The following is a 15,804-nucleotide window of genomic DNA, read 5'->3' as shown; positions in this document are numbered from 1 at the left end:
TATTTTATACCAAGCTCATTATTGTAGGTGAAGAGTGAACGTTCCAATTCACAGTTGCAGACTTTAGTATTGCTTGCTTTCCATTTTTTATTCTTATTGAAATTCATATATATTCATTGAGATTTCCATGGTGATTCTCGAGTGTTTTTCATTTATGAAGATCCCTCTTCCCAAGAAATTGCACTGGTCACAGGTGAACAGTTAGCTCTCAGAAAGTCCTCCCAAACTTTTCTGACTACCTAACCTGTATTTTTATGTAATGTGCACATACACCTCTAAATATCCATTTTTTTTTTCTTGTTTGTGAAAGCCAGAACACTCTTCCCTAACAGCCATAAGCTTGCATAAAAAATATGAGACCTCTGCCACACAACTGGGCATTTATTTTTGCATTTCTTAATCGATTGGTTGTTATGGAGTCTATTTCATGACACCAGTTTAGATCCCACACCCACGGCTATGTAGTTTCCTTGGTATCTTACTGTAAAGCACTTTCTTACACCAATTTACCTACCATTTTGTTGACAAGAAATTATGGAATGCTAGAAGCGAGGCAAGATGCCATTCTACAATAATAATCTTTAAGAGGTCTTGCATATCTGAAACATTTCTCTTAAGTACTTTCAAAAGTGTCCTTCCATTTATGAGAGAAAAAAATAAATTCAAAAATGCATGCTCAAAGCCTTATTATTTAGACTTAGAAACACTGAAAAAGATAAAATAAAGAATATAAAATAAATATTCGAATTTCATTCACAAATATGCTGTATCCTCTTTTATTCCCATGGATAGCAGTTCCTACTAACTGCAATAATAGCAGTAAGATTCATATATATGTGGTGAACCCACTATTCAGAAAGACAATAAACAGTGAATTCCAGTTCTGTAAACACACCTTATTAAAAATGTTTATTGTATTCAGCATCAGAATTATGACTGATGTCAATGTAAATAAATGTAAATGCAATGCCCAAAGACTCGAATTAGCAACTGTTTTTTGTTTGCGATACATGTATTTCATCCAGTACATTCCTGATGCTTTCTACACAAACCTCTTCCTTCTGGTATTTCATACAGGCTTGCTTCCATATCTCTTCAAACCTTTCATCTGAAATGTTCACACCAATGTTGCGGAGGATTTGTGCAATCTACAAAATAATTCATGTAATTCTGGTCAGCATTTTCTGTAAACTATATAGAGTCTGGCTTTTACATGTGTTAGCAATCTCTATTTGCCGAAGAGTATTTCCCACTCCTAAATAAAAACTACAGACCACATCCTGCATCCTGAACCAAAGAAGTTCCTATCTAAATAAATCTGAATCTTACTGGGATGAAAGCTGTGGTGTACAAAATTGTCTTTAGTTAATAAAGTGATGTTGATGCAACTTCAACATTGGAAAAATCAAACACAGAAAACTCAGGGAAAAGTAAATGTTTTTTAAAAGCCCTAAGTCAAGTCCTGTTTATCCATTGTATTTTTACTGTTTGCAGTTCCCGGCATAAATCAGATTATATTGTTGTCTGCGTTTCACAGCAAGAATAATATATGCAAGATTTTCAATTGGTACTGATAAATAGGTGAAGTGACTAAAATGAAATGGTTCACATCAACTTTGGGTCTTACTATAGTTTTACTCTACAGTAATTCTGAAGAGTATTTTTTTTTCTCCATATATTCTCACTCACATGCTTCCTACTGCATGCCTCATTAAACTGACTTGTTGACTCAGAGGAAGGTGGCTTTAGAAGAATATTGACATGACTTGGGCTTTTGTTAGTATTAGCAAACATTTGACTTCTTCAGTTGTATTGTGTGTTTGAGCATGTGTGTTATGTTTATGGTCAGGAGATTTTATGTATGCTTCGAAAAAGTAAGACCTTTAACACAGTCAAATCAACCTTGTTTGTCATCTTTCTCTAAAACTGTCTTTTGTGTAAATATAGGCCTGATCCACAGTATAGCAAATCTGCAGCTTCTTCTTAGCCAATAAATCTATGCCAGTTTATGCCAGCTGAAATTAAAGGAGGAAAACATGGACTAAATTTTGTTTCTTTAAGCACAGGCGTTGTTTCAGGTAAATCAATAATATTACTCATGAAGAAAGCAAACCAGATTTGATCTAATGTCTTCAACAAGCTAGTGACATTTAAGTTAAACTAAAAGCAATATTCCATTACAGGATACCACTGCAGGGACCATAAAGGACTACATGCTCTCATAACTACGTTTCACCATATTAAAATACATCTCTGTCGTGGCTCATCAACAGCCATAAAATAATCACCAACTAAACCACAGTCTATTAAGTGTGCAGATGAGGTTAAACTGACCCTTACCTATCATCAACATGATCATGTTGAATATAAATTACACACTTACTCAGTTACATAACTTCTATTCTCTTCAATGGACTAGGACAAATTCCAGTGAAGAAAATAGCAAGCCTTAGAACTATTTTTTCTTTTGTAACATGAAGTCACCTCATGAAACTGCTTTATAGTCAGAATTTGCATTCATTTCTACAAGCCTATACAAGAACTGCTAGTGTTAAATTACTCTGGGCTTTCATACGATAACTTCATTAGATATTACATGTTTGAAAATATTAATGTTCCATATCAAAATAAATCAAAGACCATCACTAAAACACTGAAACAGTCCATTTCATGAGTATAGGGTGATTTAACACACTTGGAGGTGGTTCTGTACTGAACTTTGTATAGTCTGTATAGTTTACAGTGAAGTATGACATCTCAGGCCACATTATAACTTCAGAGAAGAGTTCTATCTAGTGTTTGACAGGTATAATGGGCTTCTCAATGAAGCATGAATTCTATTTACTGTTAACTATATTCTGCATGCATGGATTTCCTGCTTCACAGATAAATTACAAAATGGTAAATGCTCATGTACACGACATTCTGACAAGCCGTTTTATGGATATGTATAGACCATGACAATACACCTTTTACATCCCCAGCCACTAATTAGCAACATTCTATTCTGCAAAATATATACTCAAGTTCCAGATCCATTTTCAAATTTGAATATTTAATGTATTGACTAGTAGAAAGGGAGAGGTTGTCAAGCCTTCTTTTTTCATTTTAGATTGGAATTTTACATTTTGTTAGAATTGTCTCATAAATGGTATTTCAGGTACTGAAGTTACCTCTTAATATTTTTTCACTAGAAAATGCATACAAATGTAGAAGCAAGAGACTAAACAATACTGAAGAAGGAGCAAAGTTGTTTTAGTATTTATGTGAGAGGAACTCTGGACTGTGAGATAAGAGAGTGGTAGCAGCCCCCAGAGATATCAGATAGAAAAATCATAGAGTCCCTAAGTAAGTCCCTACAGCCTCACATCCTATCTTTCTCTTCAGAAATATGAGATGGCACAGCATTGGTGTGTGACTCCCTATATCCTCCATCACTGTCCTTTGTAGATCTGACCCTATGACCCTGACTCAGCAGAGCACTTAAAAGGTATATTCAAGCAGGCTGCTGAATTTGCCATTAGCAAAATCTGCAAATTTGTTTGAGGCGAGACACCTTGAGTAAAGTTTTCCACTGAACATCCCTCTGTGATAGAAACTAGTTTTACACACCTGTAAAAATCTTCTTGGGGGGATTTTTAAGACACCTACTTATAGAATAACTTAGGTTGGAAGAGATCTCTGGAGATCATCCATCCAACCACATAATCAAAGCAGGGCTAACATTACCATTAAACCACGTTGCTTGGGATCTTGCTCAGAAATCTGAGTATGTCCAAGGATGGAAATTTCACCACTGCTCTGCTCTTCTCACATTGCAGAAAAGATGAGTCATAGAATCTTAAGCCCTAGATTAATTATCAACCCTCGTTCAACACAACATTTGAGCATGTGAGTAGCAACAATCTGACATACTTCCTTATATTACTTAATGAAGTTGGATCTCAATGAAATTAATACCTACCACCTTTGTAAATAATTTTGAATGTGAAAACTATATATTTTTCAGATAGTTGAATGGACATAAAGAAAGATGGTAATGTTGCAACAATTAATTTTACAACCTGTTTATTTCATAATATGCTTTTCTACTCCCACATGGCTAAAGGTACATTTATCTTGGAAGAATATTCTGAAGAAACACACTATACCTCTGCCTTTGGTCTTGTTTTAAAAAAGTCACTTTCATACACTCCCTTTTGACTGAAGACAGAAGGGAACAGTAATGCATAAGCATTGGCCTCATCACCATAATTAGTTCTGTCACTGATGCGGCGAATTCGAGGAGCAGGAATATCTGAACGAATAGTTGGAACACCACACACTGGATAACCTGCGGAAATCAATCAACACATAGCATGGAAAAGCTTGTATGCAAATATAGTGCCAGGGAGGATAAAACATTTTGTGTGAAATAAGAACATATTTGATACTTCATCTCACATAGGTTCAATAAGAAATTACATAATTTTATTCCTCATCTCTTTTTTCATATTTTTAGAATTCCTAGCTTCAGCTACATCATGAAGCATGACAACAGGAAATCTTGCAGTAATACACTAGTACTTATCCAGTACTTCCAGCTAAAAACATTTTTAGGTGATTCCAAGATGATGATGTTCTCCTAAAATTACTAGCATAATTTCTCAAAGACATCTAGATTAACTGTCACATTTTGAATGCATTAACCATGCCAAACATCCAAGCCATGCCAACTTCCAAGCCACAATCCTAAACAAATTTAGTTTAGATAAATTAATTCACTCTTGTACATTAGTAAAACCTGTAGCAATACTTTTTAAACTTCTTCCTGATTTTGTCTTAAATAATGCTCAGAAGTGAGAAGTACAGTCCACTATACTTACAGATTGTTGGGAGGTCACCTAGAACAGCATTATACTGAGAAGAAGTTGTTTGATAATTTGCAAATATATGATCTGTTGATCTTGTAAGCGGTTTTGGTGTCTTTTCTGAGCTTCCTGGTTCTTTTAACACAAGGTCTTCCTGCTTCAGCAGTGGCTCATCGTTTGTCTTTGTTTCTTCAGGCAGAACAGGAGCATCTATTTTTTTCCCTATAAACAAAAGTTATGGTACAGCCAGGAATCATTATCAGCAGATTATAGACAAAGAGATAAAAAACATTGCTTAAATCCTTGAAAAACTATAAAGCAGACAACGTAAAATAATTAATCTGCATATCTGATAATGATTCTATGAGATTTTTTTACTTTCTCCTGATTTGTGGGACACACTCCAGGGTTCTGAAATACATTTGTATCTGAGGCTCTGCTGGTGGCACGCAAGGATGAAGTGCACTCTCTAAATCCTACGCTTCTAAAGGAGCACCTAGTCAACACCAGCAATGTCCTTTCAGTAGCTGTTGTAAGAGCAAGATCATCTCCACAATTTCCCACTATGAAGTCACCTACCTTTGGTGATTATTTTTTCTTCAAACTCTTTAACAGCCATTTTGTCTTTCCAGTTCAGAAAGTTTGCAAACTCCACATAATTAATCAGACCATCTTTATCCAAATCACAGCAGTCAAACAAGGAATCCAGGAGCTCGTCATCTAGATTCAGATGAAGCTGAAAACAGGACTTTCGCAGGTTGTCCTTGTGTATCATTCCATCACCATTCTATTATAATAAAATAAAAGTTGTTATAACAGCCATTATAAAAAGGTTCCACCAAAAGCAACACACACACATGTGTATATATAGAGAGATAGAGTGCCAGCCACACCATTTCATAATAGTAACATTGCTGAGTACAAAAAGAAGCCCCGAGTAATTTAGAAATTAAAAATCTGAACATAAAAGTGCCAATAAACAATTTTCAACTGAAGTAATACAGTAATTTGAGATTAAAGGAAAGTCAGTGTGACAGGGTATTGTGACAAGATAACAATCTAATCATAAATGTTGAGGCAAAGCCAAGATTTCTTCTGAAAGTAAGGCATCAATCACTCTGTATACGTTACAATTAATGTTACATATGAAATGTCAATTATGAGTTTTTTTCCAGAGAGAAAAAAAGAAAAGATATGAAATTCTGATGCTTGGTGACTCAGTCAAAAAGTACAGCTTGGAAGAAAATATTAACATAATCCCTTCAACTGAACTTTTTTTAAGAAGAAATACCAAATTTTGAAGAGCAAGAAGTGTCAAAAGTATTACTGCTCACATGTCCCATGCTTGCTGTGAACTTGGATACTCCAAATACTGTTGTGAAAGACTCCACATACTGTTGTGTTTAATTCCATAGCGTATCACAGTATATTAAACATAAATAACTATGAAGTTACCTTGTCTTTATAGTCTTCAACTATATTTGCCTTGCTATGCTTGTGTTTCTTCATGTCTGTATCTCCATAGCACAGGAGCGCAAATGTCACACACTCCTTTACATTTATATTTTTTCAAAGCACTAACCTTATCATAATGCCTGAATGCTTCTAGTAACATGTCAAAATTCTCATAGTTAGCTTTCTTCAAACTTTGCCGAACTGCAGTCAAAACAGCTTTCTCTCTGTCTTTACCATGGAGGAATTCACATGGAACCCGGCAGTGAAGAAGATCACCAACTCCTATAAAAATAAACACTTCCTCAATTAGTTGCGCATATACAGAAACTGGCTCCTTCTGCTGTTCCTTATAGGACAAGCATACTTACACATTTAAAATATTTAACTTCATTATCCTATATAGTAAATCATGCATAAAAGCTTATGCAGAATTTGAACAAGCCTTCTCTGGTCTTGACTAATTAAATAATTTTGGGCCATTTACATTTTTTAGCTGCCTAACTATTCACTGTATTCCATAGTCATTAAACGTAATATTAAAACACCATTGATCCCAACATTGACTATTTGAGTTGACTAGTTTTCAAAATTTTGTCATAATGGAAATTAATAATTTTCTCTTTTCAATCTCTCTTTTTTTGTGTGTTTGTCTCTCTGCTACCATCAAAAGCTTCTTATTGTTCTTATTTATTGTTTGCTATTTTTACTTCTTTTACAGAAGTGCTGGAAAAATCATTGAGAGGAAAGACACATGACTGATTTAAATAGCCATTTTAACTTTGTCACTTAGATGTCAGTATGAGTTTTCTGCCATTTCCTATTTTGTTTACATTTAGATACAGAGGCTTTAAAAAAAATCCAACCACCCCCCTGCCCCCAACATCCCAAACCTAAAGTTTCTTAATTTATTCTCAAATTTTCCCTCCAAAAATGTAGTGTCACTGTTAAATTTTTGTACCTTGCCTCTAAGATTTTAGGAAAATTATATAATACATGGCTAGCAATATTGCCTCAGCATCGTTTCATCAACAACCGAAGATCTTATTCTGCCCCTGACCTTACCATATTCATCTGGACGGAGTAACATTCCAAATGTATGACCCGGAGGAACATTCAAAGTTTCTGCTATACTGTCAATAAGCACATTTCTTTGTTAATTGTCAAATAGTTTATTAACAGACAAAATAAACCCTATGATATTATTTTAAAAAAAAAAAGTGATCATCTGTTATATAATTAGGGATGATACACATAGTTCACCTAAAATTTGCTTATCAGTACTTTGCTTCAAAGTTGCCATTCCAGAAAACCATCCCTTTATAAACCCGTTTAGAACATTTGCTGTTCATAATGTAACACAACCAAATGTAAACATTAACTTTTTGAACATATATGCTCGTTAAAAAGAAAACCATTCTATGCTAAAGTATTTTTTTTTCTAAGACAATGACAGAAATAGGTGAGGAAAGTCCTTGTAACATACTAGTTAAATAACAGGATTATTTAGGACAAACTGAAATAATGTCTCCAAATACACTTATACTTTTTTTTTACACTTATACACAAATAGTTTTGGCTAAAGTGGAAAAATTGAATCACATCTCTCATGCTTTTTCATATGCAATTTTGTATCTACCAAAACCAGCAACCAACCCAATATCCACCTGGAAAACTTGGACCAGTTTTATTTACCAGAAAATAAAGATGCTGTTGGTGACATTAAAGAACTGCATTTATTTCTTATTTTGAAAAAGATGCAATGTTCTTTTTCTCTCTCTGTTTAATAATTAAAACTGTTACATTAACCAGAAATCTCCCATCAAAGTTGAAAAGAGAATCAGTGCTTTGCTCTAGAATACAAAACAAATTAACAAAAGAACCCACACAGAGATAGAAGCACTGTAATCTAAAAACTACTACGTGTATTTTTCATTTTCATATTATACATAGGATGTGGATGGTGTAAAATTCACTAAATAAAATTAGGTTAGCTTGTATCTGTCTTGTAATACTAGTGCTGGGTTTCAGCTTGCACTGCAACCCATATTCCCTGACTCATCATACTGACTTATATTGTTCACACTCCAGTCCTACTGCACGGTAAACTAGGACACAGTGAGGGAGAGACAGGAAACTGGCTCACATTTGTGTTCGCTCCCTACAGGTATTATGGGCATAGTTCTCCAGAGTCACTTAAGCCTGTGACCTTGAGCTTAAAATTATATTTTGCTACCAAAGTTAGTAATGTTGTTTGTGAGTCTTCAGAGGCAATTTTGCAGAAATCTCAAGCACCTGCAAAGACAGTCTTTGTATACGTTCAGGAACCCTAGATTTGTAGCACAGCTGGACCCTCACCACACTGTGCCTTAGGACTACTGTAGCTCTTCGTAAACACTGGTTTGTAAAATTAAAAAACTGTTCCAGATCACCTGAGGTTTATGAAGCATTGTAACGATTCAACTGAGATTGATATATGCTGCTAGTTAGTAACACAATTTAGTTCCATGTCCTTTTCCAAGGAAGTAACAAAGTGAGAATACAGATGATGTAACAAAGATGACCAAAAGTAGTGTCAGAGTAAGTAAAATGGTCAAATCCCCAAACAATAGGTGAGACTTTTCAGTTCTTTCAAACCTTCCTAAGTGCAAAAGACAGGAAAAAAAGGAAGTGTTACAGTGTGCTTGCAATTTGCTTGGTGCAAATCTGATCAATTCAGATATAGGCCATTTAAACAGTAAGACTTAACTTCACCACACAGACACAATACAGCCTTCATTAGTAACCTGCATACTGATCAGCCTAACTAGGGCAAGCATAAAGTCCTTTTCTGTAATTGAGTGCTGCAGTGGAAGCATTGAGTGCACAGTTATAATTTTTACCCAAGACCGAAAAAGATACTGGAGCCTTGGCAAATGTGAGTGAATTTAGTTCTTAGAAGGTACCATTGCTTACTTACGGATCAAGGACTTTTCCAAGCTGAGGTTGAAATTTTTCCTTGAAATCATCGCTTCGTTTTGATACGATTTTTGCTGCTCTCTTCCTAAAAAATATTAAAATAATTCTCACACATATTTGTTTAGCAAAATTCAATATTTTCAGTAATATTAAGAACTATTATTATATATTAGAAGGAAACAGCCACTCCTCTGCAAGAACATCACAAAATCTTGCTATTTAAAATCAAAGATGTCTTTACATAATGCTAAAGACATGCTAACTGCTCCTATACTATGGTAGAACTGATTTGGATAAGCTATTCTGAAAATTACTCCTTGCATTTTCTGCTCAGTTCAATATAACTACGAATGAAATTGTGAGATGTAGAATTATCTTCAAATACAAGACTCTTCTTGAGAACTCACACCACTAATTAACTAGTTAAATCATTGCAACTTACAATTGCAGATCACAGAGCCAATTTAAGGATTTGGATACACTTCGCCCATCTTTAAAGTGAGGGGTTTCTTTTCCATAAACAAAAGACTTGCTGAAGTTTGGCGAGTCGTACTTCCTATTTATTGCTTCACCTGTAGAAAAAAGTAAGCATTTCAACCTGTATAAAACACTTCAGCAATAAGAATGTACTAAGTATCTTCATTCTTAAGACAAAACAATGAAGAAACAAAAGCAAATGACGAATTAACAATTCTGCTCCATTAAAGATAACTGATTTGCATTCCCATGTTTATTAAGTAGTTAGGAATAATCTCATTGTCAAAAGTGAAGATAAAAGGCAAAATAAAAAGCTGAAACTGCTTCAGTGAAAAAATAGTTGGATGTCCTTTAATGTCTGACTGAAGACAAGCCCAACAGAATTAACGGAAAAATACCAGGTAGCCTAAGTAGCGAGGGTCATGCAAACAAATAATTTTATAATGTCCATACCTGAGCAGACACGTGTACCATATAATTCACTATTTGTTAAAAAAAATGCTAAAAGGAAAAAAAATGGTTTTGAGGAGCTGCACTTTCAGATATACTCTTGCTATGTTGATTTCAATGGAAATTTTGCCACTGACTTCACTGCAAACAAGATCTTACCCTACTTGTTGATTAATCTATTCATCCAGTCTTGCCTATAAAATGACGTTTCACATACAAGAATATCACATAAGTACTCCATGTAAGTGAGCTGCAAGCACATGTTTCTTGTCACAGAAAAAAATGCCCTTATGTTTCTTCAAGCACTTTTCAATCACCTTTTGAAAAGAATGGCAATTAGAGCTTGCAAAAAATATTACTCACTGCATGCTTTCCAATAAGGGCTTCCTCTGGCTCTGTGGCACCATGGAATTGTTATGTTATTGTTAAGAATTGGGGCACATAGTTGACTTTTTTTTTCCTGTCTGTTTTTGGCTTGGCCTCTCCATGATCTTGTGGATGGAAGTTACAAAGGAGACAGAAACAACATTGAATAATTCCACTATAACACCTAATAAAGGTGGCGAAGAAGGAAAATAAAATTAGAAGTTTGGCCAATTTATAGCAATAGTATTTGTAGTAGAATTTCTCAATGAGAGAACACAGTACTATAATTTCACTTCTATGTAACTGCCTCCATGTAAAATTCACATTATTAGGACTGAAATACCTGTATTGCAGTTTCTTATATGTTTGGCCTACACCTACAAAACTGTTGGTACTAGGGCAATGGGCAGTTTTATAACACTTGTCTTATAGAGCAGCAATGTTAGTCTCTCAGCCTGTAGAAATGATGGAGCTAGGAAAAATAGAAGTGGCTGCAAAAGTAATACATGTACCTTATTTCAGAGTGTTATTATCACTCTGTTCCTGTGCAGACCTATGAGATTAAAAAATAACTGTCCCTGAGCAGACCACTTCACACAAGTACAGCCCCCAGCGGCTGAAGCAGTGGAGGCACAGCCCACTGGAAGAGCAGAGACAGAGGCTGTGGGACAGACTCACAGGCAGGACACTGTAGGCTGAGGAACCTCTATTCCAGAGAGCCAGGCAGCAGCCTGAAACTCCTTGTAACCAGAGCTTGATACTGAGCTCCCCATCAGAAAGGCCAGCTGCCCTTAAATTCTGTTTGGATCCTGATAAAAGAGAGGAACCAGAGGTGAAAGTACTGGAATGGGTTGGGCTCACAGACTGTGGCTTTAAGCCTGAGATTGCTCTAAATAGCATAAACAATGCCAAACTCAACAAGCAACCAGGGCATCTATGAGTTTCTAGTCTCCTGGAAATACTTTGCTTTACAAATAGCACCCAATACAAATCAGGCTTCCAACTCCTTCATTAAGTTCTTATACTGTCTAATACACCCACCACAAAGCGATCTACAGCTCTAGAAACATGTCATGCTCTCTCAGCTGCATGTATTTTTTTTCACATCATTACTTTTAAAAAGCATTTATATTATCTTAATACAGCAGTAAACAGTAATAGTTTACATCTCAAAAATAGTGTACAATATGTGTTGAAGACACAGAGAGTAACAATTACCTTTATTTATATTAGAACTTTTTATGCAGTTTCTTATCAGCCTTTGAACTTACCCACATAATAATCACTGTGTGACACAATGTACAGATCATGTCCTTCTCTGGATTCTTTATCCACTTCCTCAAAAGTTTTTGGTGGATTTATAAGCTCTCCAGCTGATATATCTGGAAAGTAAGGAATAAAGGTGTGGTTGGGAAAGGTAATGGAGACGGGTATTATGTTTGGTTGATTCTTAATTTTAAACAATAACTTGTTAGAGAAGATGCTAATACTGTGGAAGAATGATACTTCTTACCACATTTCTAGTCACTCTATAGGAATCTTACAGCATAATGACTAGGGAAAAAAAAAAAATCACAGAAAGTGAGATGAACGTAACTGTTGCAGGAGAGCTACATGGTCAACATGTATGTGATTTGCTCCAATCTATGGAGGAAAGATTCACAGGTTAAGGTAATATCTTTTATTAGACCTATTAGAATAGTTGGGAAAAGGAAAGTAAGTTGTCAGCTACCTAAACCATTCTCCAGGGAAATCTACAATTCAGATCTGGAACAGAGCCAAAAGCCCTACAAAAGCCCTACTAGTTACCAAATGTTCTCAGTCACTTGTTTCTCATAACTTTAAAATACCAGTGTATTTTTATACCTTTCAATAACTGTTATAATAACAACTTTTCTCTTAAGCTGGAATTGTTAGAAGCATAGAATATGTGCTAGATACTAAATTGCAGATTATCTTGTATTTAGAAGAAATATCTTTTAACACTAAATTTTCCTACCTTGAATTATTTTTGTTCCAAATGTAGTATTAATTATATCCAAGCCCTCAGGTAACATAGAAGAATAATCGTGTGATCTGCCCAAGGGTGCCTGACGATTACTTAAGTAGATCGCTTCTTTTTTGTGTTGTATTTTTTGTTGAAAATCAGTTTTAGGAAGTGGATTTACCAACGAAGCTACCTAAAAACATCAAAAACAACAGAAGAGGCAGGAAACCCAGCAAATTTTAATCATTCACACATCAGTATTACTACCCCTCACACACACATGAACAAAAGTTTGATCGTAAGTGTTCTAATGAGATCCTATATGATTACACTGTCATAATTTTACCTACCAAGTTGCAAAACAAAACTGTATTTTTGAGAAAAGACCACTAATAATTATTGCTGTGATAAATCTCCCGCTAAATAAAATACATACTGTGAGACAGAACATTTTCTTTTTATGCAAGTTCTTCCACTTGTTAATTTATAACATTTCAGACTGCATCCTTTCTGTTCTTAGCATATATTAGAAACTATAGTCAAATTATAAGAAGACCAAAACTTAAATGTGAAAATAATTATAGTTATATTTGGAGCAAGGTCTCCTGGTGCTTATGATTAAAAACACCTACAGTCTAGCGGTTAAGACTATCTATTCTCTAAACAGCTACTCCCAATTCTGCCAATGTAGAATTTAAGATAATGTTTCAAGATATACACTAATACTGCATCCTAAAATGACATACCAGCAGAAATTACTTCAGCAGGGTTTTCAAAGCTTAGCACTAGGTTGGACAATTTTTTTTTTCTCAGTGTACACATTCATCTCAGGTCAATAGAAGTTACTTCTAGAAGTAGAAGTAGAATTAGGTCGACTTCAAGGTGGAGAAAAAAAAATCTCAAAAAAAAGAGTTTCAGAAATGTCAAAACAGGATATTTTCATCTTTCCAAATAATTTGATTTTTCAGGCTATCCATCTAAGTAATGGGGACTCTAGAGAGGGTTTATTATTAGACTCCTATTGAATGTTATATAAAAAAATATTGAAAAAAGTGGTAGCAAATACAGTTGATCCAAACCCATGCTTAGAGAACTCACTAAGATTCCAACTCTTCCTCCAGTTAATATTTAATTAATAATGCAAAGTGAAAGAGTCTTAAACAGACAGTACAGGCTAAATAAATCAATCCATTCAACGTAAAATTTCTGAGGAGGGACACCAAGAACCTAATTTTTTTTCATTTCGGATATGCCTAATAAATGTCCTACTCAAAAACCTCTAATATCAGGACTTGGTGTTTCAACTTGAAGACCTATTTTTGAGACCTGAACTCCTCTTTGTGCCAGCTTTTTAATTTGTAAAACTGAAAACTATTTATTTACAAGCCCCGCTGATGAAATGCATCATAAAAGTGTATTTTACTAACACAACCGTTATTTTTAGAGATTTGAACAATAATTATGTGATAAAATCACCAATGATCTCTTCAGTTGTTTGACTGCAGATTACAAAAATCATTTCTGTGGTAAAGAATACATACAAAATAGCCTGACATATCCAAAACATCCCTTTTTAACTAACAAAATCAGTTTCAATCCAAAGGTAAGAAAGAATACATAATAATTACATTGAACTATAAGCACATTCTCAGATAGCAGTTCTCTTGGTAAGAGCTCAACAGGTTTTACCTCTGTAATCACTAGTGAAGAAAGCAGCAAAATTTTGGGGTAGAAGACTGTTCATTAACTTAAATGTTGAAATGAAATGAATAATTCAGCAGTCATTGCAAAAGTTAAGTCACTGATAAGATAACAGCCACTGAACTTCAAGTGGTTTCCTATTTCAATCATGCTAATTAAATCCTATGAATTGAGCTCAGAATTCAGATAATCCACAACAGCAGTGAAATGCTGCAGCGTAAATCACTCAGCAATGTACCTTCATCCCTGACTATGAAGAAATCAATTGCTCTTATTAAGGACATTCTTAAGCAGTCCATTCTTAAACAAAAGAAAATTAGTCACATTCTTACACTGAGTGAAGACCGTGACTCTATGCCGTGTGTCAAGTGAGCTGCAATGTCAGGATCATCTGCTCTGCCATAGAATATTCTTTCAACACCAGGAGCTGGGTTTGTTGTATTTCGAAACTTTCGCACAGTAGTTGGAGTAATGGGCTATATATAAGGCAAAGCAAAAATAATTTTACACCAGATATTCACAAAATATTAATGAAAAGAAAATGTACTGCAGCCATTTCAGTGTGATTTCACAGAAGTAAAAACAAAACATGAATACGTTTTAGGGCTGTAACACATGCATACGCTCCTGCAGATGCTGATATTCTGAGCATAAGGTCAACATAGCCCAGCTTAAATTTTATCAAACCAGCAACAGAAGTAACGAGACAGTTGCTAAGTTTCAACTATCTGGTTCCATCTTTAAGACGGGTAACAGCTTCTTCATGTATACTTCATGGAAAGTAGATGTTACACTTACCAACTTCAGAAACCTTTAACCTGATTCACAACAATTCCACCATCAATGAAGCAACTTCAGAAATTACGTTAACCACAGTTTTGGGGTATTTTAATTACCTATTCAGAGGGAGAGCTGCTATTTAAGGGATCCGTTTGTGTCTCAGTACCCTCTGAATCTTCAGGGGCATGGGGAAGGACCAATGGGAAGCACAATTCTGAGGGGCATCCTTGAAAAAGAAGAATCTCCATCAGAAGTAATAATACCTAGTAAGAATTGCTATAATTGTATTACCAGAGAGAAACTGTCTACAACGATTCTATGTAGTCCCATATAAGCAGGCATGGTGAATTTTATAAAATATGCAGAGTGAAAAAGAACCGGCAGAAGTGTTTTACAATCCTACCAGCTATTCTCTAGTATCCCACGTGACAAAAACTAACACTAGAAAAAAAAATTGTGGTTTCTAATGAGATGAGATGTAGAAGAAATATCCAAGGTTTTACTGGTTTTCTTTTTTTTTTCAGGTCCTGTCTCAAAGCACAATCACTAATGGGAAAATATTACAAAAGTTTGACAAGGAGCAACTGAAAAACCAACTCACCCGGGGTAAAACCTCAGTGAGGCAACTCGCAGCAGTATCGCCAGTGGGAAGCAACTTTCCAGCCTAAGCAATACAATCAAAAAATAAGGCATAACCAAACCCATTGCACTAATAAGCACAAGTAGTCAAATCGGGCCCTGACGCCTTGCATGAGATGTTGTCTAATTGTCCCCGTTTTGATA

The 15,804-nt window shown here is 35.0% G+C and overlaps 1 protein-coding gene across 1 annotated transcript in view; it reads right to left on the bottom strand.

Annotated features, from left to right (window-relative positions):
* Nucleotides 1-335: 335 nt before the first annotated feature.
* The window catches only part of EFHB (EF-hand domain family member B), a 25,926-nt gene continuing 10,457 nt past the window's right edge, over nt 336-15,804 (bottom strand). Inside the window, exons 5-16 of the mRNA XM_009638585.2 lie at nt 15,623-15,685; nt 14,574-14,717; nt 12,553-12,733; nt 11,825-11,935; nt 9,703-9,832; nt 9,262-9,345; nt 7,368-7,435; nt 6,433-6,587; nt 5,430-5,637; nt 4,866-5,072; nt 4,152-4,333; nt 336-1,148 (exon numbers count right to left, since the gene is read on the bottom strand). Of these exons, the coding sequence (XP_009636880.1) occupies nt 984-1,148; nt 4,152-4,333; nt 4,866-5,072; nt 5,430-5,637; nt 6,433-6,587; nt 7,368-7,435; nt 9,262-9,345; nt 9,703-9,832; nt 11,825-11,935; nt 12,553-12,733; nt 14,574-14,717; nt 15,623-15,685 (1,698 nt within the window). The 3' untranslated portion in view covers nt 336-983. The remainder of the gene's footprint in view (nt 1,149-4,151; nt 4,334-4,865; nt 5,073-5,429; nt 5,638-6,432; nt 6,588-7,367; nt 7,436-9,261; nt 9,346-9,702; nt 9,833-11,824; nt 11,936-12,552; nt 12,734-14,573; nt 14,718-15,622; nt 15,686-15,804) is intronic.

This window comes from Egretta garzetta, unplaced genomic scaffold (assembly GCF_000687185.1).
Source record: "Egretta garzetta isolate BGI_Z169 unplaced genomic scaffold, ASM68718v1 scaffold94, whole genome shotgun sequence".
Lineage (NCBI taxonomy): Eukaryota > Metazoa > Chordata > Aves > Pelecaniformes > Ardeidae > Egretta > Egretta garzetta.
The sequence above is the reverse complement of the archived record's forward strand: the minus strand, read 5'-3'. Positions and strand labels throughout refer to the sequence as shown.